This window comes from Neopsephotus bourkii, unplaced genomic scaffold (assembly GCF_033783945.1).
Source record: "Neopsephotus bourkii isolate Nb327-2 ecotype Australia unplaced genomic scaffold, CSIRO-AGI_Nbou_v1 NB_318, whole genome shotgun sequence".
Classification (NCBI taxonomy): domain Eukaryota; kingdom Metazoa; phylum Chordata; class Aves; order Psittaciformes; family Psittacidae; genus Neopsephotus; species Neopsephotus bourkii.
In genome coordinates this window covers 880773-906313 of record NW_026900826.1, presented here as the reverse complement: position 1 = coordinate 906313, position 25541 = coordinate 880773, and the positions used below count along the sequence as shown (strand labels likewise).

At 40.6% G+C, this 25541-nt stretch overlaps 3 protein-coding genes and 1 long non-coding RNA gene across 11 annotated transcripts in view; 1 reads left to right on the top strand and 3 right to left on the bottom strand.

Annotated features, from left to right (window-relative positions):
* LOC133209000 (uncharacterized) overlaps positions 1-1449 on the bottom strand; it is a 5298-nt gene extending 3849 nt beyond the window's left edge. Inside the window, exon 1 of the long non-coding RNA XR_009724558.1 lies at positions 1190-1449. This is a non-coding gene — a long non-coding RNA (uncharacterized LOC133209000). The remainder of the gene's footprint in view (positions 1-1189) is intronic.
* The window catches only part of BTBD1 (BTB domain containing 1), a 24663-nt gene extending 22652 nt beyond the window's left edge, over positions 1-2011 (bottom strand). Inside the window, exon 1 of the mRNA XM_061347276.1 lies at positions 1629-2011. Within this exon, the coding sequence (XP_061203260.1) occupies positions 1629-1996 (368 nt within the window). The 5' untranslated portion in view covers positions 1997-2011. The remainder of the gene's footprint in view (positions 1-1628) is intronic.
* On the top strand, positions 1466-24420 carry TM6SF1 (transmembrane 6 superfamily member 1). 8 transcript variants are annotated; one of them, XR_009724557.1, is made up of 11 exons: positions 1466-1657; positions 3721-3824; positions 5049-5146; positions 6219-6322; positions 8338-8420; positions 9738-9859; positions 14336-14440; positions 16444-16536; positions 17183-17302; positions 21555-21663; positions 22586-22791. XR_009724557.1 is itself a non-coding variant. In XM_061347281.1 (10 exons), the coding sequence occupies exons 1-10, from the start codon at positions 1566-1568 to the stop codon at positions 23760-23762; spliced, it is 924 nt and encodes a 307-aa protein (XP_061203265.1). In that variant the 5' UTR covers positions 1466-1565; the 3' UTR covers positions 23763-24420. The 8 variants fall into 8 exon arrangements, 7 of the variants coding, with proteins under 7 accessions (XP_061203265.1, XP_061203261.1, XP_061203263.1 ...); XM_061347281.1 differs by lacking the exons at positions 21555-21663; positions 22586-22791 and adding an exon at positions 23760-24420; XM_061347277.1 differs by lacking the exon at positions 21555-21663 and having other exon boundaries at positions 22586-22960.
* The window catches only part of HDGFL3 (HDGF like 3), a 38054-nt gene continuing 36899 nt past the window's right edge, over positions 24387-25541 (bottom strand). The window contains exon 6 of the mRNA XM_061347285.1: positions 24387-25541. Coding sequence (XP_061203269.1) covers positions 25536-25541 — 6 coding nt within the window. The 3' untranslated portion in view covers positions 24387-25535.

Genomic DNA, 25541 nt, shown 5'->3' with positions numbered 1-25541 from the left:
CGGCTGTGCATTGAAAGGTAGGCATTTGGAGGTGGTAAATTTAGCCCTGACTCATCCAATGGCAATTTTGACACTTGGGTGGACTAAATTACTTTTAGGAATTGCATCATGTTTTTACCAGATAGTTTGATTGAGCAGCATGGTTTAACCCATTCATACACATGTGGCCAGTCTCTAGACCTTTCTCACTTGAAATAACTATGCAAAGTAACTATGCAAGAATTTGTATATAATATATAGGACATAGATATGTTCTGGCTTATCAAGCTGCTTTCTGTCAGGCAGTCATATCAATTAGTGGCTTAAACTTACCAAATAACATCCTAAAACTGTTTGTTTGTTTTTTAATTCACTACACTCATTGTAAAAGACTTAGAAGACCCTTTACTGCTGATAGCTAAGAAGCTGTTTCCAGAAAGTAGCAGAAGTTTCTTCACAGCTTTATCCTTCAAATTAAAGCGTTCTTTTCTTTCCCTGGTGTTAACTCCTCAAGTATTTACAGAAAGCACTCGTATGCCAAGCTGTTCAGCTTCTTCCTGATGGACAGGTGCCCTGTTTCCTCTGCCACCTTAGCAGTTCTCTGCATCATTTCAACACTGAGGAATCGGAATCGAGCCCATTATCGCAAATGGGTGCTTTCACAACGGCGTCAATGCTTCCTGCTTTCAACCGGCAGGAGCCTGCCTCGCACGCTAGAAATGCATTTGCTGCTTTTCCCCAGGCAACACAGGATGGCCGTTCTCTTTTGCCAATGTCCTGGGTTTAAATGCTCACTAACTTCCAGGAATAGTGGTTTTCATTTGTTTGCCTTGCACACAAGATGCATTCAACTTCTGTTTGCGCACCAACACTTTAGTGTTGATACTTGTGTATAAACAAAGTTTGAAGCCAGAAAAAAAAGATGATGGATATGAGGTTTCTGTTATTTTTTGACATTTAAATAGAAAAGTGAGTTCACAATTAAAACACTGTTTAAATGCTAATGTCCTTATTCCTAATAACCGAGCCAAATTCTGATGTAAAAGGAGGTGTATACTTTTTAATCGGGTTTCTTAGCCTCCTGCACTCGACAGATCAAGGGAACCTCTTTCCGACCTATGACAAGGATCTGTTCCAGCAGACACCGCTCGCGCACCCCACTGCCTCCACCTGCGGTGTCTGTCCTGCCGCGCCGTTACTCCTATCTGACCCGTTCAGCCTCTTTCCCAACGCTTCCTTCAACTATTGCAGCAGCCGCTTGGCGCCCCGCCGGGGCCGTTCGCTGCCCCTTCCCTGCCGCCGCTCCCCCACCACTACGGTTCCGCGCGGGCGGCATCACCGTTCGGGCGGTCCCTACCGCCTGGGCCGGGGCGGGGAGAGCGGGCCGGGCCCCGGGGCGAGCGGGCGGTTGCACCGACCTCCAGCCGCGGCCGGCTCCGCTTTCTGAGGCGGGTTTAACCCTCCCCAGGCGGGGCGGGCAGCGGGCAGGGGCCGGCGGGCGGGAAGGGCTGAGGCGAGGCGGTGCCTCGGGCCGGGCGCGACGCTCGCAGGGGCGCAGAGCGCGGCTGCCGCCTCCCGCCGCGGGCATGAGCGCCTCGGCGGCCACCGGCGTCTTCGTGCTGTCCCTCACCGCCATCCCCGTCACGTACCTCTTCAACTGCCTGGCGGCCACCGGCAGGTGAGGCGGGCGAGACCGGGCGGCTCCCGCCCTGCGGCAGCGGAGCGGAGCGGAGCGGGCGGCGGGGCTGAGGGAGGTGCGGGCGGCCAGGGCAGCCCGGCGGGTATTTTTAGCGGCGGCGCAGGGACAGGGCAGCTGCGGCCGCGGGGCTGAGCGGGACCGGGCGGGAGGCGGAGCGGGGCAGCGGAGGGCGCGGGCCGGGCGGCAGAGGGGACTCGCTCCCGGGTCCTGCCCGCGTCCTCTAACGGGAGCAGTGCAGGGATGCAACCGGGGAGACGTGAGCGGGGCGCTTGGCCCGGGATCCTCACCCCAGGACCCCCAAGCCCTCCGGGTTAGCATCCTCTGCAGCCTGTCCCAGTGCGCCGGAGCAAGGGTCACCGCCGCCGAGAGGACAGAGCGGCCCGGGGGTGCCGCACGGCCCCGTCGAACCCGCCCTGCACCCAGCCTGGAGCCGCGGGGCAACGGGCGCTGGAGGCTGTCCCGGCGCCCAGCATTCACAAACAAAATCCAATTCTATTTTAAAACGATTGGAAGAACTCACCAGCTCAGGCACCCCGTCAGACGTGCGAGTTCTAACTGGAAATGTCCATGTGCCCTTGCTCTGCCAAAAAACTAGGATCCCAGGATCAACCGCAGGTCTAGAAAATAAAGGTCTTTCCTCATGGAAAAACCACTGTACTTAAAGGTCCGTGTGGTATTTTGTGATCCCACAGACTGGGGTGTTTTGCAACTTTACTGCACAAATATTTGCTTCATGGTTTTAAGGCTTAGCTACATCTGTTCCGTCCTCATTTTCCTCCTTCGGCCGATAACTTCATTTTTAGTTTGTCATTGCTAGAGAAATGCCGAATAACACATGCTGACTTACTTGATTCATTGCCAATATTTATTTCAAAATGATAGACCGCAGTGAAAAGTCACTGCAATATTAACAGCTGTAATGGTATGAAGAAATTCATCACCGGGAAAACAGACTAGCAGAAGATTCAAACCATAAACAAAACCAACACGCTAGTGCTGCTCATCCCGACTCAAAGTATGTGTGTATGTTCTGATATGTTTGACCTTGCACGGTTTTTGCAATAGTTTTAAGTCAAGTTGCACAAAGGCTGAAATTGTCATACTATTATTTGTATCCAATTTATTTTCTTGACACACAGAATTGGTACTATGTATAAAAATCATATACAAATATGTTTAGCGTATGCTTCTGGACCTTACCTAACTTTCCACTCCTTTTTCACTCTATGCACAAGCACAGAAGTGAAGACTGAGAAGAGTTTTGTCTTAAAGAGAACTAAATAGAATCTACCCAGAGCTATAAACCAATTTCAAACTGATTTTCTTAACTTGCATTTTCTTGGGGAAGGAGACAAATATCCTTTGTGCCAAAGATTTTTGTCCTTTCCCCTAGCACCACTCTACATGCACTAACATTATAGCCCTGTCTTCAGAGAAAAAGCCTTTTCTGCTGACCTCCCAACTGATCCTGCCTTTTAGAGTCTTTTGGTAGCACTTCCAAAACTGGAAATTAGACCTAGACCCACCTGTGTTCCATAAGACTGATGCGTTTTATTTGTGAATATGTAATTCCCTGAGTAGATAATTTATTGCTGAGCTGAGACTAAATGCCCCTAATGATCCTTTTTGGCCTTGAAATCTCTGTGTTTGTGACTTTCACCTCTCGTCGGCCTCTAAGTTTTCCATCATTTTTGTTTATCTTTGCAGATACCAGTATGAAAACTGATTTTAGTCAGACAAATCTGGACTCCTGGCTATGTTGTTTATCTAGCTATTTTAGCGTTTTCTTTTTTTAGATGATCACGTGAAAAGACAGGCACATAAATTTGCAAAAGTATAAAATGAGTTCTATGACAGACTATGTGTCAGACTTCAAAAACTAAAAAGACCATTTTAGAAAGAGACTTAAAATACTTTTAAAGTATTAAAAGTTACTTTAAGAGTGTGGGCATTCGAGGACAGCTGGTAAAAAAAAAGCTGAGCAAGCAAAAATCTGCCTCTTTCTTTCTTTTCAATTCTTTTTCTTTTTCACACTGTTACAGTTCCTGGATAATTGTTCCAGTTGGATTGCTGGTTCTGGTTTTTATTGCTCTGTTGGCTCGTGTTCTTGTCAAAAGAAAACCACCCAAAGACCCTCTGTTTTATGGTATGTCTTGGTAACAGTGAAGCTAAAATTAGAATGTATTAATTTATATAAATGATAATATATGACGGTTATTTCATACTGAACATTTGAAGCATGGCTTCAGAACCCTGTCTGGTGCGGGGATGCTAAGGAGCCAAGAAAGAAAGACCAGGAAAAAGAACAAGAGTAACACTCAAGCTGGGCCATGACTGAAATACTGTCATATCTGCTCTGTTAAGATCTTTGTAGCAGGACTTAGACTCCACAGTAGACCTCTCATATATCTCATCCTGTGTGCACTCATTTAGTCTTTCTGGAACTTTTGGATCAATGGCCTGCATGGCTTGGTTCTTCCTATGACTGAATTCCTTAATTCTCCTATTTTTATTAGGCTTCTGTGTTAACTCACGTTTGTGATATACAGGAAAGTTCAAACCATCCCAGTTCCTGGCTTAGGCTGTCTGCAAACTCAAGCATTTCTATACTGATTCTTTGCCATAAAAGAATAGAGATAATGATTACCCCTTAAAAGGACACATTAGTTCTAGTTTACCTTATAGCAAAATCTAGAATAAAAAACACTGCTGTTTTTTTCAGTTTTACAAGATGGGCCCATAGGCAAAGCAGGATACAAACCACCTGTATTTGCCTTCTGTCTTCCTCCTCATTACAACTCGTAGGTTTCATTCCCCAGTGTTCTGCATGAGGCTGAAGTCAAAGGAAATAAATAGCATAAAGCTATCACAAATAAATTTCCCGTGTCAAAGGAGTGACTTGCTAACTTGTCAGATAGGTCTCCTATGGACTGCTGTGGCTGATGCAGTTTGCCTTGATCACCTCCAAAAATGGCAAGTCATATTTCCCTCTCCACCTCCTTTTTATTGTCCTTTCTCCTTTCCAAAAGATGAGGACAGCCAAGGTTTTACACTTCTTGTGACCAAGATTTTTGAAAGGCTACATAGTTGTTCCTGCAGACACTGGCTTCCCATGGAGGCTGTGCCTACATCTCACAGAGTTTTGTATTCCTAAGAAAAGCTTCCTAAGAACTTTGTTGACTAACCACTGATAAAAAAAAAATACTACTCTATGTGGGAAAATCATGTTGTATGTTAAATATCTGTGACCTCAATTATATGCATCTGGTTCAATAGATCCCTGCCTGATTGAATTTATCAGACTGTGAAGCAGCTGTGTGGTTCTGAATATTTATTAATTTATTATTTTTTACTCTTTATCTTATTACAGTGTATGCTGTATTTGCCTTTACCAGTGTAGTGAATCTAATAATTGGACTTGAACAAGATGGAATTATTGATGGATTCATGACTCATTACTTGAGAGAGGTAAGCAATTGTTTGGCTTACAAATGTAAATAAAGTCTTTACTATAAATAACTTGGTATAGTATTTGCCAGAGGAAAATAGCCAGTTACACATTCAAATGGGTCTTCTTGAATTTGGTCATTGACCCATTTCATTATGGTTATGGACAGAACTTTCAGTGACCTGAAATCACTCATTTGGGAAAAATAGCACTCTTTTCAAGCTCCAGTGTTATTTCACTTGGTTTAAATAATAGTATTCTGTATTTATTTCTGTGTGAATTGAATAGACTGTATGTGTTTGCAGAAAACCATAGGTGGGATTCAGGAGTGGATGAGTACTGCAGGATTGTTGTGGTTTAAGCCTAGCTGATAACTTTGAACCACATTCAGCATTGCTCTCAGGCTACAACTGAAGCACAGCACTGCATCAGCTACAAGGAAGGAGGAAGATAACTGTTGCAGCTGAAACCAGGACAAGTACCGAAATGTGTTACCAAGAAAGAAACAAAATTGCTTCTTTATTTTTATCTAATCACTTTACTGAAAGGAATTGGAGTTAAAAAGTGATGACGCCAGATACCTAGTCAGCAGAATCTGTTGGCTGCTGAATATCAACATTCATCAAAAATAGCACAGTAAGAGCTCGACATGAAAGTCACTGAAAAGATTCATGAAATGAGTTGGACCTTACAAGGTTATATGTTGCCATCAGTATATTCAATACTGTTGTGGATCTCAAAGTTGCTAAATGAATCTTAATTTGTTTCATGTTAAGTGTATCTTTATTTTGTAGCTTTTATCACTAAACTATGGAAAAATAATATTTCCATAAAATAGCAGAACAGTGCTGACAGTAACATAAAAGTCTTCCCTCCCATCTTGCACCCTATTTTGCAAATATAGAACTGATTTAATTATAGCTGATCCTACCTAAATAAAATCTGTGCTTGGAAACATTCATTGTCAGTCAAAACCCGTACCCTGGTTTCAGAGAGCATCAGTTTACTTTTCTGAAATTGTTTCCTGCTGTTGAATTAATAAATTATTCTTTCTCTAATCACTGCATCTTTCTTAAAATAAATATTCCCTAGGGTGAACCATATCTGAACACTGCATATGGCCACGTGATCTGCTATTGGGATGGCTCCGTTCATTATCTGATGTATCTGTTGATGGTGGCAGCTATTGCATGGGAGTAAGGAATTTTGATTTGTGTATTGTTTCCTTTGCTGCATGCTCATTTAACCTACAAATGGCATTCTTTGCTATGCAGTATTTAGATTTTTCTTTCAGGACTCTTTCGTGTCTTAGGCCAAAGCAACACTTAGTTACTTTCAAGAACTGTACCTTCACCAAGTTCCCCTTTCAGCTGAATAAGCCCAGCAAAAGCATTGAGTTGAAGTCTGCCCTCTTCACTCTGCAGCAGAGAGCATAAGCCCATCTGCATGTCATGCGTTAGTTAAAAGGAAAGCTTAAAGATGATGCATGTAGAGCAGTTGATGTCATCTACCTGGACTTGTGCAAAGCATTTGACACTGTCCCACACGACATCCTTGTCTCTAAATTGGAGAGACACCAATTTGATAGGTGGACCACTTGGTGGATAAAGAACTGGCTGGATGGCCACACACAAAGAGTTGTGGTCAATGACTCAGTGTCCAGCTGGAGACCAGTAATGAGTGGTGTCCCTCAGGGATCGGTGTTGGGACCGGTCTTGTTTAACATCTTTGTCGCTGACATGGACAGTGGGATTGAGCGCGCCCTCAGCAAGTTTGCCAATGACACCAAGCTGTGTGGTTTGATTGATCTGCTGGAGGGACAAAATGCCATCCAGAGGGACCTTGACATGCTTGTGAGGTGGGCTGACGTCAACCTCATGAAGTTTAACCATGCCAAGTGCAAGGTCCTACACCTGGGTCGGAGCAATCCCAGACACAGCTACAGGCTGGGCAGAGAAGAGATTCAGAGCAGCCCTGTAGAGAAGGACTTGGGGGTGCTGGTCAATGAGAAAATGAACATGAGCCGGCTTCAGTGTGCGCTTGCAGCCCAGAAAGCCAACCATATCCTGGGCTGCATCAAAAGGAGTATGACCAGCAGGTCGAAGGAGGTGATCCTGCCCCTTTATTCTGCTCTCGTGAGACCTCACTTGGAGTATTGTGTACAGTTCTGGAGTCCTCAACATAAAAAGGACAGGGAACTGTTGGAACAAGTCCAGAGGAGGGTCACGAGGATGATCGGGAGACTGGAGCACCTCCTGTATGAAGATAGGCTGAGAAAGTTGGGGCTGTTCAGCCTGGAGAAGAGAAGGCTGCTTGGAGACCTCTTAGCAGCCTTCCAGTATCTGAAGGGGGGCTATAGGGATGCTGGGGATGGACTCTTCATTAGGGACTGCAATGATAGGACAAGGGGTAACAGGTTGAAACTTAAACAGGGGAAGCTTAGATTGAATATAAGGAAGAAGTTCTTTACTGTAAGGGTGGTGAGGCACTGGAATGGGTTGCCCAGGAAGGTTGTGAATGCTCCATCCCTGGCAGTGTTCAAGACCAGGTTGGACAGAGCCATGGGTGAGATGGTTTAGTGTGAGGTGTCCCTGCTCATGGCAGGGGGGTTGGAACTGGGTGATCTTAAGGTCCTTTTCAACCCTAACCTATGAATCTATGTTAAAACCATGTGTGAAAATCCATTTTTTTCCCCAGAGATATTTTATAATAGGAATTAATGTACTGCTCAGCATGCTGATCTCTCATCCATGTTAGAATGTATCATGCAATTTAAGAGAAAATAATTATTTCTAGAGATTCTTATGTTTCTTGCTGTTGGATAAAGAGTTTGAGAAACTAAGTACTTGAATTCCAGAGGCTAATGTTCCTGCTGGTCACAGAAGCATTAACAGAGTGAAATTAATAATTAGTTATTCCTTTATAGTCTTGCACAATCTGTGATGTGCAAAATCATGCAGTCAGTCTTTAGATGAGTGAAACACAACATCAAGTAACTGAATCCTGTCCTGTTCATGTGATAACCTTCTCTCACATGAATGTGGGATTTCCCCCTTTCAGAGTCAAAAATCCACTGTTGACTTGTGGTACAGATGTTTAAACCTTTACTCACTAGGACACAACCATGGCAGTTGGTGATTTAAGGGTGATTTGGGATAAGGGATTTTTAGGGCCTATGCAATGATGATGTCTTGTTTTCTCTTTTAAACAGACAAAGCTATAGAACCATTGGCCTATACTGGCTAGGCTCCATTATCATGAGCATCATTGTCTTTATGCCTGGAAACATTGTTGGTAAGGACATAATTTATATGACTAATATTTTCCTGTGAAGCATTTTCTAAATTCAGCATTAGGCTATCTATATTTTATTGCAATATTGATTCCTTTCTGTAGTAATACAAAAGAGGAACTTTAGGGATATCAGTAAAAAGATGCAAAAAGAACAAAAAAAGTGTTGTATTTTGTTATACCCATAAGGCTTTCATCCAAACTAGGTTTAATTTAAGCAATAAATCAATAACTTTTTCCCAGTATCAGAAAAATATGAAGCTTATTTTGCATAAAATTTCTAATTTATTTAGTAGTCTGACTTTCAAGCACCTTAGAAGAGGCGCCCAAATCACTTTTAAAAGGGAAATCTGGATTTTACTCTATGTTAAAAAGAACTTTAACATTGCTAGATGTCTAACATAAGTTAGTGCATGGTTTGTGCGGATAGAGGTGATTGTAGTAAAAAACCTTCCATCATTATTACCGGCAGGTGCTTCTTTAGGAGTGCCAGTCCTCTCAGTTAGAGATTTCCTTTTCAGCAAAGCTTAAATTGATGCAAAGGTGACAGGTGTTCAACTGAGAGAAGTGTTCATGTGTCCAAATCCTGCAGTCAGCTTTAGAAAAGCTTGTTCTGGCTTTTTATGACAGAGGCAGGGTATTCATGGTGCAGCCTGGGGACAGTTCAGTTCCCCCCTTTGTAGATACACACACACCACAGTGAAAACAGTCAGCAGATTTAATGTGACAACGTTTCTTCCTCTTTCCTCTGGGGAAAGCAGAGAAACTTGTTATCACGAGCATGCCTTAAGCCTTCCTTTCTGACAGAGAGTAGCCAGTGTAGAGACACAGAATTCCCTGATTTACCTGGGCTGTTCAGAATTTATATTTTGTCCTCAAACACTAGTACAGACCTGTAGGAGAAATCAGGGGTTTGGAAAATAAATACAGTAGCAGATCTTAAAAAAATTGATATATTCCTGTTTTCCATTTTTCAAAGAATAATCTCCGTTTTTGAAGCAGGTTCCCTTAAGAGATTTTAAAGATGCCCCATCCTATAGGATTACCTATGCAGAGTGACTGAGGTGGTTTCCTGTCCCCTCAAAACCTCTCTAGTTTCCAAAGTAGCTTCTTGTCCAACAGGCCTTGTCACCTGTGACTCTACCACTACTGAGGACACCATTTTAACAAAATCTGTGTGTTGCTTTAACACCGGCTACTGATGTTTTACCTTTACATTACCACAGCTGCTTCAGTGTTTATATTACATAGGATATTTTTAAACTTGTCTCCAATACAGCTTACAAATTCTTATACATCTTATAATTATTCTTTTAACAGGCAAATACGGAACAAAAGTGTTTCCTGCTTTTTTCTTAAGTATACCGTACATTTGCCTTCCCATATGGGCTGGGTTCCGAATTTATAACCAACCTTCTGTGACTCACGACACTCCAGTCAAGGTAATATTGTTGTATTTAACTGTTAGCTACTGTTAGAAAAACTGAAACCGTTTCTACTGAGTTTTATAGGTCTCTTGGTGAGCATGGAATGCACTGTAACTGCTCACTGTTGTGACAGGTCCTGCCAGTCTGTGTAGGCACTGTTAAAACATCTATGCTGCAGGACCATTTAAACATGGTGGGTAAAGAACCCATTTATATGTGTGACTGTGTTACTGCACTCTATGTATTCAGTTTCTGACTGTTTCAGTTTCTTAGCTGATGAAAATATTGACATATACCAGCTCCATAAAGTACAACAAAATCCTCATAGAAGCTCTGCAGGAAAGTATTCTGCAGACAACTTACAGATTTCATGTGATTTAGTATTTTTTATGTGTACATTCTGCAATATTAGATTTTACAGGTAATGTATATTAATTGAGATGTAAATTATTTACACTTCTTGTTAAAAAAAGTAAAAAAAAAAAGTAAAAATGTTTACTTAAAACTCCTTAGACCTTTGCCTTTGAATTTAATAGTTGGGCTGTAATAAGATTAACTGACCAAGAAGAAAATGCAACAATATTTTATGCAGTGTTTTATATATAAAAAAGTACCTGCAGTACAAAGCTATAAGCAAACCAGTTTATTGCCACAGCACACCGTATCAGCTCTATGTAATATGATAAATATTTTTGCATCACAAGAGCTCCTAAGTCTCAGTCAGGTTTGTTCTGTAACTGGAAACACAGACACAGATGAAGGAGCTAATTCTTGTTCCATAGCTAATAGGCAGTCATTGTGTGAGTGGCATAGCCAGTGCCACAGAATAACAGCAGATGATGCATTGATAGATTTTCCCAGGAATGTATGAAAGCACCCATTCAGCCACCCATCCTTTAATCTTCAGTAGGAAATAGAGGTATAGACAGAGGTTCATGTCTCCTGGAGTTTGAAGAACTGCTACAGAATCACCACTTTTAGTGCAAACCTCTATGAAAAGCAAATTAGAGGAGACTTCAGGTGCCAAAACCTCTTCTACACTCCCACACAGGCTTACAGGAAACTGCATGTCCCATCCCAAAGCAATTTGAACTGATTTACTAATTCCAACCAGAAACACATTCTTTAGGGTCATCAGGGTAGAGAAGTTACATGTACTTAGTGATAGTGATTTTTGCTATATGTATTAATGAGAACATCCTTTGCTTGGAGGATGGATGAATGTGTCAATTTGTCTTCCTAGTACTGAGGACACCACAAAAATTGCTATTATAGAAAATACATGATGGATTGCTTATTTGCTGAAATACAGCCATGTCTCCTATGCTTATCAGGAGCTGAACTGCTTACCTTAGGTTTGATATTTTACTTTGGTATATATTGTAGAGAAACTCAGTTTTTAAATTCTGTTTCAAAACGAGAGTGCATAAAAGCTGATGATCTGAAAACTGAACATTGTACTTCTTAGTGAATCCTTTATTGTAAACCTAGACTTCCTTACTCAGAAGGTCACGGAGGCAGCCTTGATTCCTTTCACTGGGGCCTCCTATCTTCCTAAGTAGTTTATTTTTCAGAAGTCATATTTATCTTCAGAGCTAACTTATGCTTCATATCATAGCATAAATACCCATGTTCAGTAACTGTACCTTAAAATGCTTTTAAATCTTAACATGACTACTCATGAATTTATCATTTTTTATACAACTCCTAGTCCTAAATTATATATTGTTTCCAGGAAGTAACTGTGTGTAATGCTACTAAGCATTGTGAGTCCTGAAAATATTTAGTTCTCTTTCAATCTTTTCCAATTAGCTGTAAAATAGAATTTTTCTTTAGCTGTAATTATTCAGAATTGGTATTAAAAGATTTAGGAAGAAAATGTAATAATACTTTTAAATGTGACAGTGCAAGTATATGGAAAAATACTCACATGAAAGCATGGGAAGCAAGCTATGTTCTGTTGGCCACAGTATTCATTGCTATGGTATTATTATAAACCAGTTAATTAAAATAATTAACTAAAATCAATGTGGAGACAGAGAAGAGATATTGACAGTCTGGATGTTTTTTAATAGAGGTGGGTGCATAAGAAATTAATAGAGTTTTACCTTCATTCAGAATCAAACTAAGCTGTGCTTCAGTATTTGCAAAGCTCAGCAGATGGATCTCAAGTGTATCAGTTCGGAAAAGTTTAATGTACCTTAAAGCTAACAGGATTAATACACACACTTCTATGTGACTGACTTCTGTGGACAGCACACGAGATTATTTCAATTCCTTAAACCCCATCATGTAAGGAGCCTCTCAGAAGTTATGGAAAATAGCTTTCTCCTGGAAGGGAGAAAAACAGCAAAGCAGACCAGCACACTTCCTTGCTACACAAAAGAAACAGCAGGGTTGGTGGGATCTGTGCAGAGTTCCATCACGCTTGCAATACATGGGAAATGCGTGGCACTCATTGCTACTCGGCCAGTGCACTTGACACATTAATTCATTTTAGCACATATTGATGTGAACTTGCTGTGTAAAAGAAAGGTAACGAAGAGGTCTGTCAGCAAAGTGCATGCTGTCTTTCAGCTTCTTGCTTCTGAGTTTTTATATGCTTTGCATTTTCATTTTGTTTGCATAAATGCATGCAGAGAAAAAAGGTGAGAGTTTTCCCTACCTTGGCAATTTCACAAACTTGAACTGCACCAAAGGTCATTCCAACTAATACTGGCTATGTCTCCAAAACCCCTCAGTACAAAGTTCTGTTGTAACTTTGTGATCACAGTAAATGTGCACATTCATTTAATACACCTTTTGAAAGGAAGACTGATACATGTATATGTTTCATACTTAGACAAAAGTGGAAATGTATCAGCCCTCAACTTTCCATTGTCCTGAGGTAGTCTACATCTGAAAATGACTTGCAACTCAGCAGCCATGGGAGGCCTTTGTCTTTCATAGGAATAAATATTAGAATAGAGACATTCTTTGCAGGTAATATTACAAACATTCCTACACTAGTATTTTAAATACTGTGAAGTGACACCATACTGCCAAAACAAACCTGTTATGTTTGAAAACCAAAAGTGTCAATTTGTATTTTAGCTTTAAAAGAAAAAGAAAGTCAGTTTTATGGAAGAGGTTGCCTTTGTGTTTACAGTAGCACTATTGTTAAACCACAGTTCAGATCTTGCAGTTCTTACTCAGGAACTGTGCTTGCAAGATCAGTTCTCCTGTTTCAGTGACTTTATTGTATCTTTATCCTGAGTGCCTTTAACTGTGCCTCTCCATCCTAATTATTGTTTCGTGCTTTGGAGACGTTTCCACAAGTGTATAACAGGAAGGAAATCAGGTTTTTCTTTTGCTGTCTGTGTGCCAACATGCAGCTAATAAAAAGGAAGAGGAAATGAGTAACATATAAGTGGGAAAGTTTTTTCATCCGAAAACAGAAGGGATACAGAAAGATATTCTGATGTGCTTGTAGTTTTGTGGCTACACAGTGCTGAAAGAGCATGTTGAATTATTTCCACAGATCTTGTAAGTTTTACCATGTAGACACAGAGATGCCTTTGGTTCCTCCAAAGCCATCTTCTGTGTTAAATATCTACATGGTCTTTGCTACTGTAGAGTGTGAACCCTTCATATTTGCCTATGCAGCGCAGGGGGATTCCTGTTCTGAGACTGAGGAAGAGAGGTACAGACCAAATCAGATCCAGATGCTGACAAGTGCTTCAGTGCCCATCAGAGAAATCCATAGTGTACAGTAATAAAGGAAGGCAAGGAGGATTTTCCATTCTCCATGCACACACACACACACACACACACACTGCATTCTCTGTTTCTGTGTTACACATAAAAGTTATATCATTTGCTCAGTGAACTCAGCAGAGAACTCAATGGGCCACAGAAAAGTTTTTATTTTATGCCAGTGATATTCCATTAATTGCAATAGTGTCACAGGCTGCTGAAAACCAGCATTCCCTCTCAATAACGATGGACCCTCATTTTGCTGTCCCTCCAAACAGTCCTTTTACAAAGCACATTAGATTCAACTTCAAATGTTCGAGACAAACCTACACTTTCAAAGCTTTTCTACATATGGACATCCAGGAAAATTAATCCATTCCAATTAACAAAAGACACAACTTTGAAGAAATCAGTTACGCTGCTTTAAAGCCTTATGTGATTGCAGAGTGAGAGTAGTGTTCATTTGATCTACGTTGCTTTAAAAGCAATCTTTATTGAAATGGCTTTAGTTGGATCCATCCATTTCTACAGTTTATTCACATTAATTTTCCCACAGCATCCTATCAAGTCCAAAGTCATCTTTTTAGATGTGTAAGTCTTTCCACCTCCAAAATCAGTGGATAAAGAGCATAATATAGCAGAACTGTGTCTGTGATAACATTTTACTGCTTCACCCTTCTTGTAGCAATTGATCTGCAGTTAAGTACATGTCATGTGGACCCAGGACATATTTACTAAACATGTTCTGTGTTGCAGGTGGTTCAGGAAGTCCAGAAGAAAGGACTCTTAAGACGACCAATAGATTTAATGTTAGCTGCATATCTCATTCTAGCAACGGGGTTTTGCATATTTAGGGGCATGGTAAGTTGAAGATATTTTAATATTCTGTCCTCTAATTTTAGAAAAAACTTGAAAACCAGAAATCCTTGTGTCTATGTGAAAAAGTCTACATTTTGGTCCAGGGAAATCTTGAGACTTTCATGGTTGGAATAGGCCTTAGATATAAAAGGACAAATGGTGCTTTGTTTCTCCATTTTACCCTGTGTAAAGTATATTTTTCAAAAGGAGGTGCAAGAGTAAATAGCATCCCAAGTGCAGATCAAGACCTAAACCCGTTTTCATTCTAGTATTACATTTATGGCCAAGAATGCAGAGAGAAAAAACAACTGAGTTGAGTCTGTATTCATGTTTTGCTAAACAGAGATGCATCATTAAAATTATAAAGGAAACCAAGTTAATTTACACTGCATTAGATAGAGAACAGAGAGAACATTTCCACATGAAAAGAAGTTATCCATATTACATGAACAACCCATATTCTACTTGTTTCTACTTACCAAGAGCTTACTTTCAGACAAATATTTGCTTTTTAAGCCCAGCTGATTGAATTAAAATTTCTGAGGGAATGAATCAGTACTGAAAATGCTTGAAGGTGAAAAATGCAGTAATAGGTAAATCTAGTCCTTTGTCAGCTCTAAAGCATTTTAAGCTTCTGTCTTAAGCAGAAGGGAAGTTGTGCATCTTTAAGTGAACAGAAATCAAATGTTTAGGTGTCTTAGATAACCACCTGCTTGCTTGATGTGTAGATCTGATCATGTCTAGAACAATTCAAGTACCCAGATAACATTTTATTTACCAGCGCAGATTGTCCTTTTGTGGCTCTGCTGCTCACATACTTGGTCATCTTCAGCTGTTTCACTGAAAACTTGCCTCTCTTTTTTTCCTTCTAACTTGCCACAGACTGCTTTATTTCTTCTCATAGGTCGTGCTTAAGAGCAGCACTGATAACCATCTGTTTTACTTGTAATTTTGTTGTGGGAAATGTTAATTCATGCTCTAACATCTAATTTGCTTCTACAGTCCCACTGCTGCATTTCTCAGAGCAATATGTTTTTGCTGATTTTGAGTATGGTCATTTCCTTAGATACTTCATTTGCCGAACAGGAACTGGCCTTACTTATACACACAGAGGTCTCTGTGTAAGCTGCAGTAACCATGAGCTTGTGAAAAAGTGAATAAAATCTAATGCATTATAGTCCACTCAGACCTGATTCTTGGAAGCCCATGTTGGAAAAGAACAGGGATGAATGTCTGCTGTTTGTATGTATTTACATTTCCCCCTCCAAGTCACATAACAAACGCATATGAAACTAAGTTGTGCAAAACTTACTGTTTGGTCCTGTAATTTAGGCATTAAGGATGCCTTGCCATAAAACAGTGACAGTTGTTGACACAGATTGATAACTCATTTTACAGTAGTATTTTTGTAGTAGTTTTAAGGGCTATCATGAAAAGGAACTACTTTTGTCTCTGTCCGTGTTTATTGTGAACTTGTTCTTTCTATATGAGCGTAAACCCCAATAATCTCCCCTTTGCTACTCTCCTTTAAAAATTACTGTTATTTTAAGTAGCACTACCTCTCTGCATTGCTCTCCACTGCTATCATGCCACAGTGCAACTTTTCTCTTGGACTACATTTACAGCTCTCTGTTCTCAGTTGGGTGCTTAACCTGAGGTTTCCATTGAGCAATTTTCCATTGGAAAGTTCATTTGCTGGGATCAAAGTCTGTTTATCAGAGCAAATCAATAGCAATTAGACTTTCACTGCAGCTTAGCCAACAGACTGAACTCTCTTCCGGTCAAAATCTTTAAAGCAGGCTGTCAGCATTTCCTCACAAACCCTCTGAGCAGGAGCTGAGAGGAGGCTGCATTTCAGCTTTTAATTGGTGATCAAATGGGTCACTCGCACAACAGACTTTAAGCAAGCCTGTGGGGTAGCAGTGCTGCAGACCACTGGTGAATCTTTAGGGCTGTGGTTTAGAACATGTTCTTTGTTCACGGGAAGTTTTACAAATTCTCCTTAGATTGCTCTGGATTGCCCTGCTGAACTCTGCCGCCTGTATATTCAACTTCATGAGCCCTATATAAAAGATCCTGCTGCCTATCCTAAGCTTCAGGTAAAGCATTGTGGAGCACAGAGTATTAACTGATTTGTGAAGTGGTGGAAAGATGGGTTTCACAGATGACAAGATCAGTAAGTGAAGTATTTGTTCATGGCAAGTTAAATGGTACTTTGCGTATTCTCATGCAGCCATTACAGGGTACCACCTCTTCAACCCTTACACAAACCCTATTGACAGAGGCACTGCAGAAGAGGGAATGCTGTGCTTTAGATCTGCAGCATTTGCAAGGTTGCCATTCTTCTGCAACCCTGGCTTCTGCAAGAACCAAGTATCTGTGCTGAACCTGTTCTTCCTGGGGAAGGCATGGCTTGGGTGTATCTCGTGCCTCCCAACTGAAAGTGTAATGGAGCTTGAGAAACAGACCCCATGTTGTGTTGGATGCTGAATTAGGTCAAGCCATGCTTATTGGCATGGTCTCAAGATGGCAAGTGGTAAGAAAACATGTCCTGGGGTGAAGTGGATTTGGATGGGGCAAAGAGACAACAGCCATCAGTATTAGTGGAGACCTTAGGGTAGCTGGATCCGGTCAACGGCATCCAGGTGTAGTTTTGAGTAGTCTCAGCTCTTCAGTCAATTGGCTAATTTTTAAATGCAATTCCCTCGCACTGCAAAGCAACTAATATTTCTGTTTAAAATGCAGATGCTGGCATACATGTTCTACTCTGTGCCATACCATGTGATTGCTCTGTATGGCCTACTGGTGCCTGGTTGTTCCTGGATGCCCGATTTAACCCTTATACATGCTGGAGGACTAGCTCAGGTATTTCTTTGTAAAATGTTCACTCTTTAATTACAAGATAATGAGTAGAGACCTATGCAATAAATAAGGGGTCCATGGCTTCATCATCCCATGCAGGTTTTATGACACTTTAATTCAGATATAACCTTTTATATCTGTAAAAAAACTAATTGAAGGGAGTGAAGTATCAAACCTCTTACATGTCTCTAATGAATGACTGCATTCTTGTTTTAGTAGACTTCATCCTACTGCAAAATCTTTTTACTGGGCTCATTTAAACCTTATTAAGCACTATGCACTCTTTAGCTGAGACTTGAAGGAAGCCTGTCAAAGCTGTAACAGTCAACCACATAAAAAAAAACAACCCAAACACAACAAAATAGCACAATACTTTGTTTCCATGATATGTGTTGACCAATGAGGTAGGTTGAAAAACGTAAGTGGAAAAAGGATCTACTAGTCACACCAAATGGTCAATGTCAGTTGATGATGTTGGTATAACAAGGCAGACCAATGATTATACTTTAACTCATTCTGTTCTGATTACCTTAAATAAATGGTTGTAGTTAATTACAAGATGGTGCTGATGCTTATGAAAAAAATGACCAAACCAAAATAATTAACAGGAGCTAATAAATAACTTCTTATGACATACAGATGACCATTAAGCAGTTGAGACAGCAACAATTGATTTGTACTGTATGTAAGAAATTGAATGTGCTCTGAGCATCCAGACAATGAAGAAAATACACACATAATCCTGTACCAATAATGTGAACATGGGGACACAGCAGTAAGTGTAATTCAAGTACCTCTATTAGAAAAACACAAACAAATGCTTTGTTCCTCAGGCCTGAAATAATCACAGATACAAACTCCAGTCCAGCGTAACTGCCCAGCAAGGACGGGGAGAACATAATTTGATTTTCTATTTGTGAGCAATTAGCACAGAAAATATGACTACTTTTTCCTACACAGTTTATAGAGAATCTTGAATTACCAAATGATATTAAAACAGAACCTGGCAAACATGAATGAGGAGGTTTAGATGAGCAAAAGGTATCATAAATACTGTACAACTGTTTTTCCCATATCTAACTTAATAAAGCACAAGCTAGCTAAAGTAGGCAAACTGGTGTCAGGAACCTCTCTCCACTGGCAGACTGTTCAGGTTTCATGAATTCCCCAGACAGTCAGGAAAGAAACAGCTCCTTCAACAATTACCTAGCACAAGGAAAGGTAAACCAGAAGTCGGGATGTGCTATCAGTCTTGCAAGTTTACCAAAAAGCTCAGCCTCCCAGACTGGAGACAGGTTTTGGTTTGTTGGTTTTGGTTTGTTTTTTTTCTTGCTTGTTTTTCCTTTAAATGCTTCCCATAACAAATACTCCCCCTTTTTTTAATGGCACTTTGTACCTTTTAACTGTATGATTAATATGTGTAGCATCTTGGTGCTGCGAAGTCTAAAACCCCTCTGTTATCCTTTGTGGTTTGGTTTGAGGATAATGCCAATTTACATATTAGGCAAGGAGAAGAAAAGCTACTGGTAACCCAAAGCTAACACACTTGCAATTTCCCATTTTACTCTTTAAAGCTTGTCCTAAGCACAAGCACAAACTGCGGGCTAACAAACACGGATCAAGAGAATGGTGTGGTGCAGCACAACCCCCCCATGTGATCCCAATTCAGAAACATTTCTTTAGGTTTGGGAGAGGTGTTTTGTAGTATTCACTTTGACAGGCTGCAGAATGAACTTCAGTCATCCCACAACTGACCATGATTTAATGGATCTGGCCTGGTGAACTGTGAGCAACCTGGGAGGAAAAATGTGCGTGACAATGAATAGAGTACTCCTAGATTACTTTTGGGTTTGGTCATTCTGAGGTGCAGAACAAATTTCCAGGTGTGTCTACTGTTTTCTCAAGTTAAAGCACTGTAATTGATACCCAAAACATGTAATTACCAAAACACGTTTTGCTTTCTATTACACACAAAGATCCAATGAAGGTAACGACGGGAACAGTGGGTATTGCTCCCCAGGAAAGAGCACTTCTCCTACAAACAGCAAATGTGGGAATTCCCATTATTTTTATTTCAACCATTATGAATGATGTGCTTTTTACAAAAAACAAGTCTCAAACACCATGTGATGCATCTAAACTAAGACCCTCTGAAGGTGCCAAGCCTCTCTCACACAAAATGTACCAGTTTTCAGAATTGCACACAGCTCTCGGTTTGAATTATTTTGTCACTAACAATCAGACTCCAAACCAGGTCATAACACTTATTAGACTTTCTGAAGCTCTTTAAATGTTACACAGCTAAGGTACCAAAAGCTCTGATTCTATGAAAGCATTGGAAGCCTCCGAATTTGTGAACCAGAGAAGGAATGAAGAGCCATAGCTCTGCCACCCAAAACCATTCTGTTTCACCAACTCTCCATAGCTCATTGCCCTGTTCTCCAGATGTAGGAGGATTTTCTCTACTCCTTCTCCATCGGTTTGCCTTAATCCTGGAATTTTTGGTGGCTAGTTTCTTCCAATACCCCTTGTCTACAAGAGAACCTAAACCCAAGGAACATGTTTTCCTAAGTTACTTTCTCCCCACTCTATTTGATGGCTTTCCTCAGGCTCATAAGACCTTGTTCAAACCCCACCAAAAGAAGTGACAATCTTTGCTTGATTTTAGCCAGTTTTGGAGAAAGGCACAGAGTGAAGAAGGACTCCTAACCTTTTTCCAAGCCCTTCTCTATCCCTAGGAGGAAGGCTTTCCTGACTGCAGGATATCAAATATTCAAGGTACAGCCTACAAAGACGAAAGATATAATTAAAAACATCTAAACCCAAGCTATTTCATACAGACAAAAAGCCTAATGAGGAGCAGGCCCAAATTGCAGTTGTCAGGTTGAGCAGCGCCATGTCCAGCACCAGGCAGCTCCCAACTGCTGGCCAAGGCTTCCACATTACAAAGGCTGGGTGTTAAATCGATAAGGCTACCTTAGAAATTTACCTGCAGCATCTCATGTGGTTGATTTCTCAACCAAGGTTTAGGGGTTTGATCCTCAAAACTCTCCACTTGAGAGGGCTCAGTGACAGAAAGCAGTAAGGAATGGCTCATTTGCTGAAAGGTGAATCATGGCAAGGCAATGCAAGGCAACACAACAGACTTCAGGTTGCTCTCACGGCAGTGCCAGCCTGGGGCGTAACAGGCAGGAGGCTCTGCAGTAACTAACAACTACTGTCTTAAAATCATGGGTTTGGTGCAAACCTGCCTGGTACTTGAAAGAAGAGCAGGACTGGACTACTGGTGAATGACAGATCTGCTTTTAAGACACATCCCTGCCCCAAGGGAGGAAAAAAAAGGGGAGGGTGTGGGGAGAAGCAGAGCACAGCGATGGAAAGGAACCACACGAGATTAAAGACATAGCACAATTTCCATAGAGACAAATCAATTTTGAAAGAAATAATAAATTGACTTCAACAGGCCTAAATATCCTCCCTGGTAATGAAAGGAAAAAGCCATGTGTTATATTGAAAAACAACTCTAATAAACAGTAACTGCATCATTAGCTAGCAAAAATCTTCATGAGCTACAAACAGAACAAAATGTTTCTGCTTTTCCTTTTTAAAATGCTCAAAGCTCACTAATGTGCCACAACTCTTGTAAAAGACCACACAATAAGGCTTAGATCTTCAAAGGCATCGAGGAGGCTGTGGGAGCTCTGGGTCTCTCAACAGCAGCCCTTAGAGTTCTGTCTGGCAAGGCTTAATATGGACTATGAATTTACTATTGACTTACTATGATGTGCAGCTGGTCATTCTTGGTGACAAGTAGGTCTTGCAGTCCTCCAGAGAAGTACGTAGCTTAACATCTTGTTCACCCCAGAAGAGGCTCTAAGAATACTACCAAGAGGCTGTGTAAACCTCAGACAGGCATAAGCCTCCTCTACATCCTGACACTGGCTGGCTATTTGCTTGGGAAGCTGCTACCTCATGTAACAAGACTTTGCTCCTGAGCACTAATGCACTTGTTGCCTGGGCTGAGCATACTCCCAAGGCAAGGGAAGGCTGAGCAAGGCATCCCAGGTGCTAAAGGCAGTTCCTTCCTGCCTGAGACAGATGAGGACAAACAAGCTGTGAGAGACGGTGAATTATGAGGCCAGTATAAAAAGGCTGCTGATAGTTTGGCCCTGAACATCTCTTTAGTGTGTAACAGCTATTTACAGAAACATGCTAAGTGGAATTCTCCTGAAGTTTGTTTTGTTTCCCAGCTCAGGTGTGGCAGATCAGCTCTCCCAAATCAGTGGAGGTGATTAGAATCACCTGAAAACAAATTGCCTTTTCTGCTTTGATGTATGGCCTCAGCCTAACCTTTTGCTGGAAGGGTGTGTATTAAAACACCTGAACTGTATTTATTTCACTTTCTACTTTGCTAACTGTAAGCAAAACTGTTTTCTTTGTGAGTCTCCATCACACATCTCCATGGCTAACTAAGTAAGTAATAATAAACCAAAATGGACACACAATAGTTAATGTGAATGAGCTGTGGCTTGAAATAGCAGGTAACAGATGGAGACAAAAGACAGTGACTATCCTGACGCTTCTATCTTTAAATGTTTGTTTACGCTAAAAATACTCTTCAGCCCAGCAAGGTTGTCTTTGCACATAACTTTACTGTAAACTTAACCTGTACTTCAGAACCACTCCCAGCCCAAAGCCAAATACTGCAGACTTGTTCGTAATCATCAGTTCTGGGATCAGAACTTTGGAAGACTGGGTTTAAGGTTGAAAAAGCCCAAACAAACCAAACCCAGAACTAACACAGCTTCCAAGATTTTACATTCTAACTTCACTCAGAGTGTCTGTCTGCTTCCCGTTGATGCCAAACATGACATTCCCATGTAGGTGGGTGCAAGTCCTATCCCCATCACTGGGCTGAGGCCCAAGAGTACATACCTCTGCAGCCTTTTGCCTGGGTAAGGATCCTGGACCCTGTTGCATGAATATCACCCGTAAGCCAAGGGTGAAATCATGACTTAGAGATCAGTGCCACCATGTGCATAAAATAAACCTCCTACTGTGCCACTGATGGTTCCACTTACGCCTCTTATACCAAGGTATTAACTATCTTAGTTTAGGCTGTATTTTTATACCACTGTGCAAAAGTATGATAGATAATTCTGGAATAAAAGGGCTGGCTTGGAAAATGTCACTGGAGATGCATACCTGCATGCAGATTTTGCCATCTTTCCAAAATACGCATCAATTTTACTCTTCTTTAATATCTACGTTATATACACACCACAGGCTCAATTTTCCCATATTGGTGCTTCTCTTCATGCTCGAACTCCTTACATCTACAGAGTCCCTGAAGAAGCAAAACAGTTTTTCCTGATACTGAACATAATGTATGGGATTCTTCCCCAGCTGTTGGCTTACAGATGTGTCAACAAGCCAGAGTTTTTTATGAAACCAAAACAAGAAGAAAAAACAGAATAACACAACTGTTTTCAGCTCCTCCTTCTGGCTGTCTATGTACCTGGGTTGGGATGTAACTGAACTGCTCCAATGGAACCTGAATGAAGCGTGTAAGATGTGTAAATCTGCACAGTTGTGTAAAGTTGCACGGTCTGTTTTGTTTATCCTACTTGAAAAGGGAAATAAAGACAACTGCCTTCAGTACCACTTCTCAACATCTTGACTTTGCGCTGCAGCAGAGCTGCGGGTTCCCACAGCTATTTTTAAGTAAGCCACTTTGACAGTTTTAGAAATACTGCATGAAGTTAAATAATAATGATGATGTCAGTGTTTAGCCTCCACACCCTCAAGAGTATCACTGGCAGCAATCCCTACAGAGCTAGTGTAGAATGGGAAGGTCAATGTTTTGAGGTGTGAAAAATTAGCATACGTAACTCTGTCACATGCACATCTTTTATTTGTCAAAAAGTATGTCTTGTGGGTCAGCCTTGTTAAAAATCCCAAGAAATCTTTTTAAGAAGCAACCAACTTTTACGGTAAGACTCCATATATGATAAGCAAATCATAGTTTTGTTAATTCTTTTAAGGATTCACCTCTGCAAGGACCGCTCATCTGCTTGAAGTTAAGTGTGTGCTTAACTAGTTTAACCAGCTCCTCTGAACTGGGCCTAGGGGCTTGATACCTAGGGCAGGTTGACCTTATACCGGAGAATGCAGTTTCAGAGAGGGGTTTTGGTTCTTCTCTGCAGCTACTTTTGCTAATGCTGTTGCTCCTAAACAAGTAGCAGCAAGTACAGTGACCTTGGTTTGTGTGGTTTATGTTTCTGTTTGCAATTACAACTATTTCTATGCCTTCTACGTGTATTTACACTACAAGCAGTACACTCAAGTGCCTTCCTCACAGGTGAAATTAGCTGATACATTTTAACTTGAAACACTTTATTTGGGAATGTTGACTTTTGGGCATTTTGATGTAAAGGATCTTCTTTTTAAACCTAACCAGTAACGAGACAGGATCAGCTCATGCATGTCCATGTTGCACCCTGTGCAAGGGGACTTTGAAAGCAGCAAGAAACTCATGCTGGAAGGCTCTCCTGCTGCACACTGAGCTGTGCTTTGCAGCAGTGCTCAGAAGAGAGACCCCCGGTTTCACACCTCCAGCCAAAGGGGCTGGTCCAAGATAACCCCAACCCACCTCAGTAATGCCTCCTGGTGAAAGGGGGTTTAGCAATAACGCCCTCGGGCACCCAGCCTCCTGCCATGCTCACTAGAACTGGGGGTAGCTCCATCCCAGCACAGCCTCCCATGAAAACCAGCCCCGAGCTGTTGGGCTGTATCAGGAGGTGAGGGCTCACAATCGGGTATCCGAGCCGCTGGTGTCACTGCTCATGGTTTTAAAGAAACTTTGAGTACATTCAAGGTGAATTTAATAACCTCCTGTTATCCAGAAAAGGCAAAGTACAGAAAAAATAAAGATCTCACCTGCACTTGTATCTATTATGGTCAACTCATGTTAACAGAATGTTTTGCTTTAATACTTGACTTACATTAATACCTCACATTATTACACGTATGAAGCCAAATATGACGCTAACTTAGTTGCTTACAACCTCAAACCTTACTCCCAATACACATTCCAATAAATTTATTCTGTAAAAACAATACATTTTTTTGTTTCCTTTTTTCTTTCCTTTTTTGTTTTTTTGTTGTGTTTTTTTTTTTTAAGTTTTTTACAGTAAACTCATCAACTACAAACCTTGAATACGCAAAAGATGTTCCAAGGACAAGCATAACAAGGATTGATAAAACCAGACTAAATATGTTTTCACAATAAAAGCTGGCATAAAAATAAATAAAAATCTCTATTATCACAATAGCAACAATAATGTACACAGAGTAATGGATCTGGAATGCTTACTTACTAGTCTAGTTCTATTTCCAAATGGAAAAAAAAAAAAAAAGCCAGAATGACAGCATCCTTTTTTAAGCCTTTCGTTATTTAAAATTGATGTTTTCTTTTGGTTTCCCATAGGGTTCTATATCACAGTAAGCTTAAAAATGGAAAGCATCCAAATGAATGATTTCAAATTGTGTTGGCATTGGAAAAAATCCTTGTATTAATCTAAAGAAACACAAAAAGACTTTCACTAACTCCACATATAGGAACTAAGTCAGATAGTGTACATTACATCATGATTTTGAGAAGTATTAAGAGTATAACTAGCTAGGTACTTCTAATAAGGAAAGGTATTTTATTACATTATTGAACTTGGCGGTGATTTCAACTGAAGAATTTTTCTTTTATGTTTTAAACTGATCAAAAATCAAGGAACTATGGATATAGGGAAATCTAAACTCATGTTTGTACGTGGAAGATATCATAGTATTGGATGGAGGGGACTAATTTCTAAGTTTTACTTGTTTTTAAAAAATGCTGATTTAGAATGATATAATTTGGAGTTACACCTTTTCTGTCTAGAAAAGGAATCGAGAACATGTTCAAGTATGCGGTATCTTCATACACCTCAGCCACTGGTAAAGGGCAACTTCATGCAACCAAATAATATGAAAATCAAAAAGTAACCCTTAGAAAAAAGGGTAAAATGTCATTTCTGCAAACACAACAGATAGGAATGTGAATAATGTGCATACAAACTGGGATGCTGTTGATGATACTAATGAACAGATGTGATGACTCATATCAAATCCAAGAATATTAGACAACCAAACATGTAACCTTCTTGTGTTTTCCCTTAATAGTCAGCAGTCATTATGTTGGTTAAGT

Bases quoted from the DNA above. Each gene is read 5' to 3' on its own strand.
- TM6SF1 (XM_061347277.1), top strand. From the start codon at position 1,566: ATGAGCGCCTCGGCGGCCACCGGCGTCTTCGTGCTGTCCCTCACCGCC. The intron at 8,421-9,737 runs GTAAGGACATAA...TTCTTTTAACAG, and splicing joins TATGCCTGGAAACATTGTTG to GCAAATACGGAACAAAAGTG. The intron at 14,441-16,443 runs GTAAGTTGAAGA...AATTCTCCTTAG, and splicing joins TTTGCATATTTAGGGGCATG to ATTGCTCTGGATTGCCCTGC.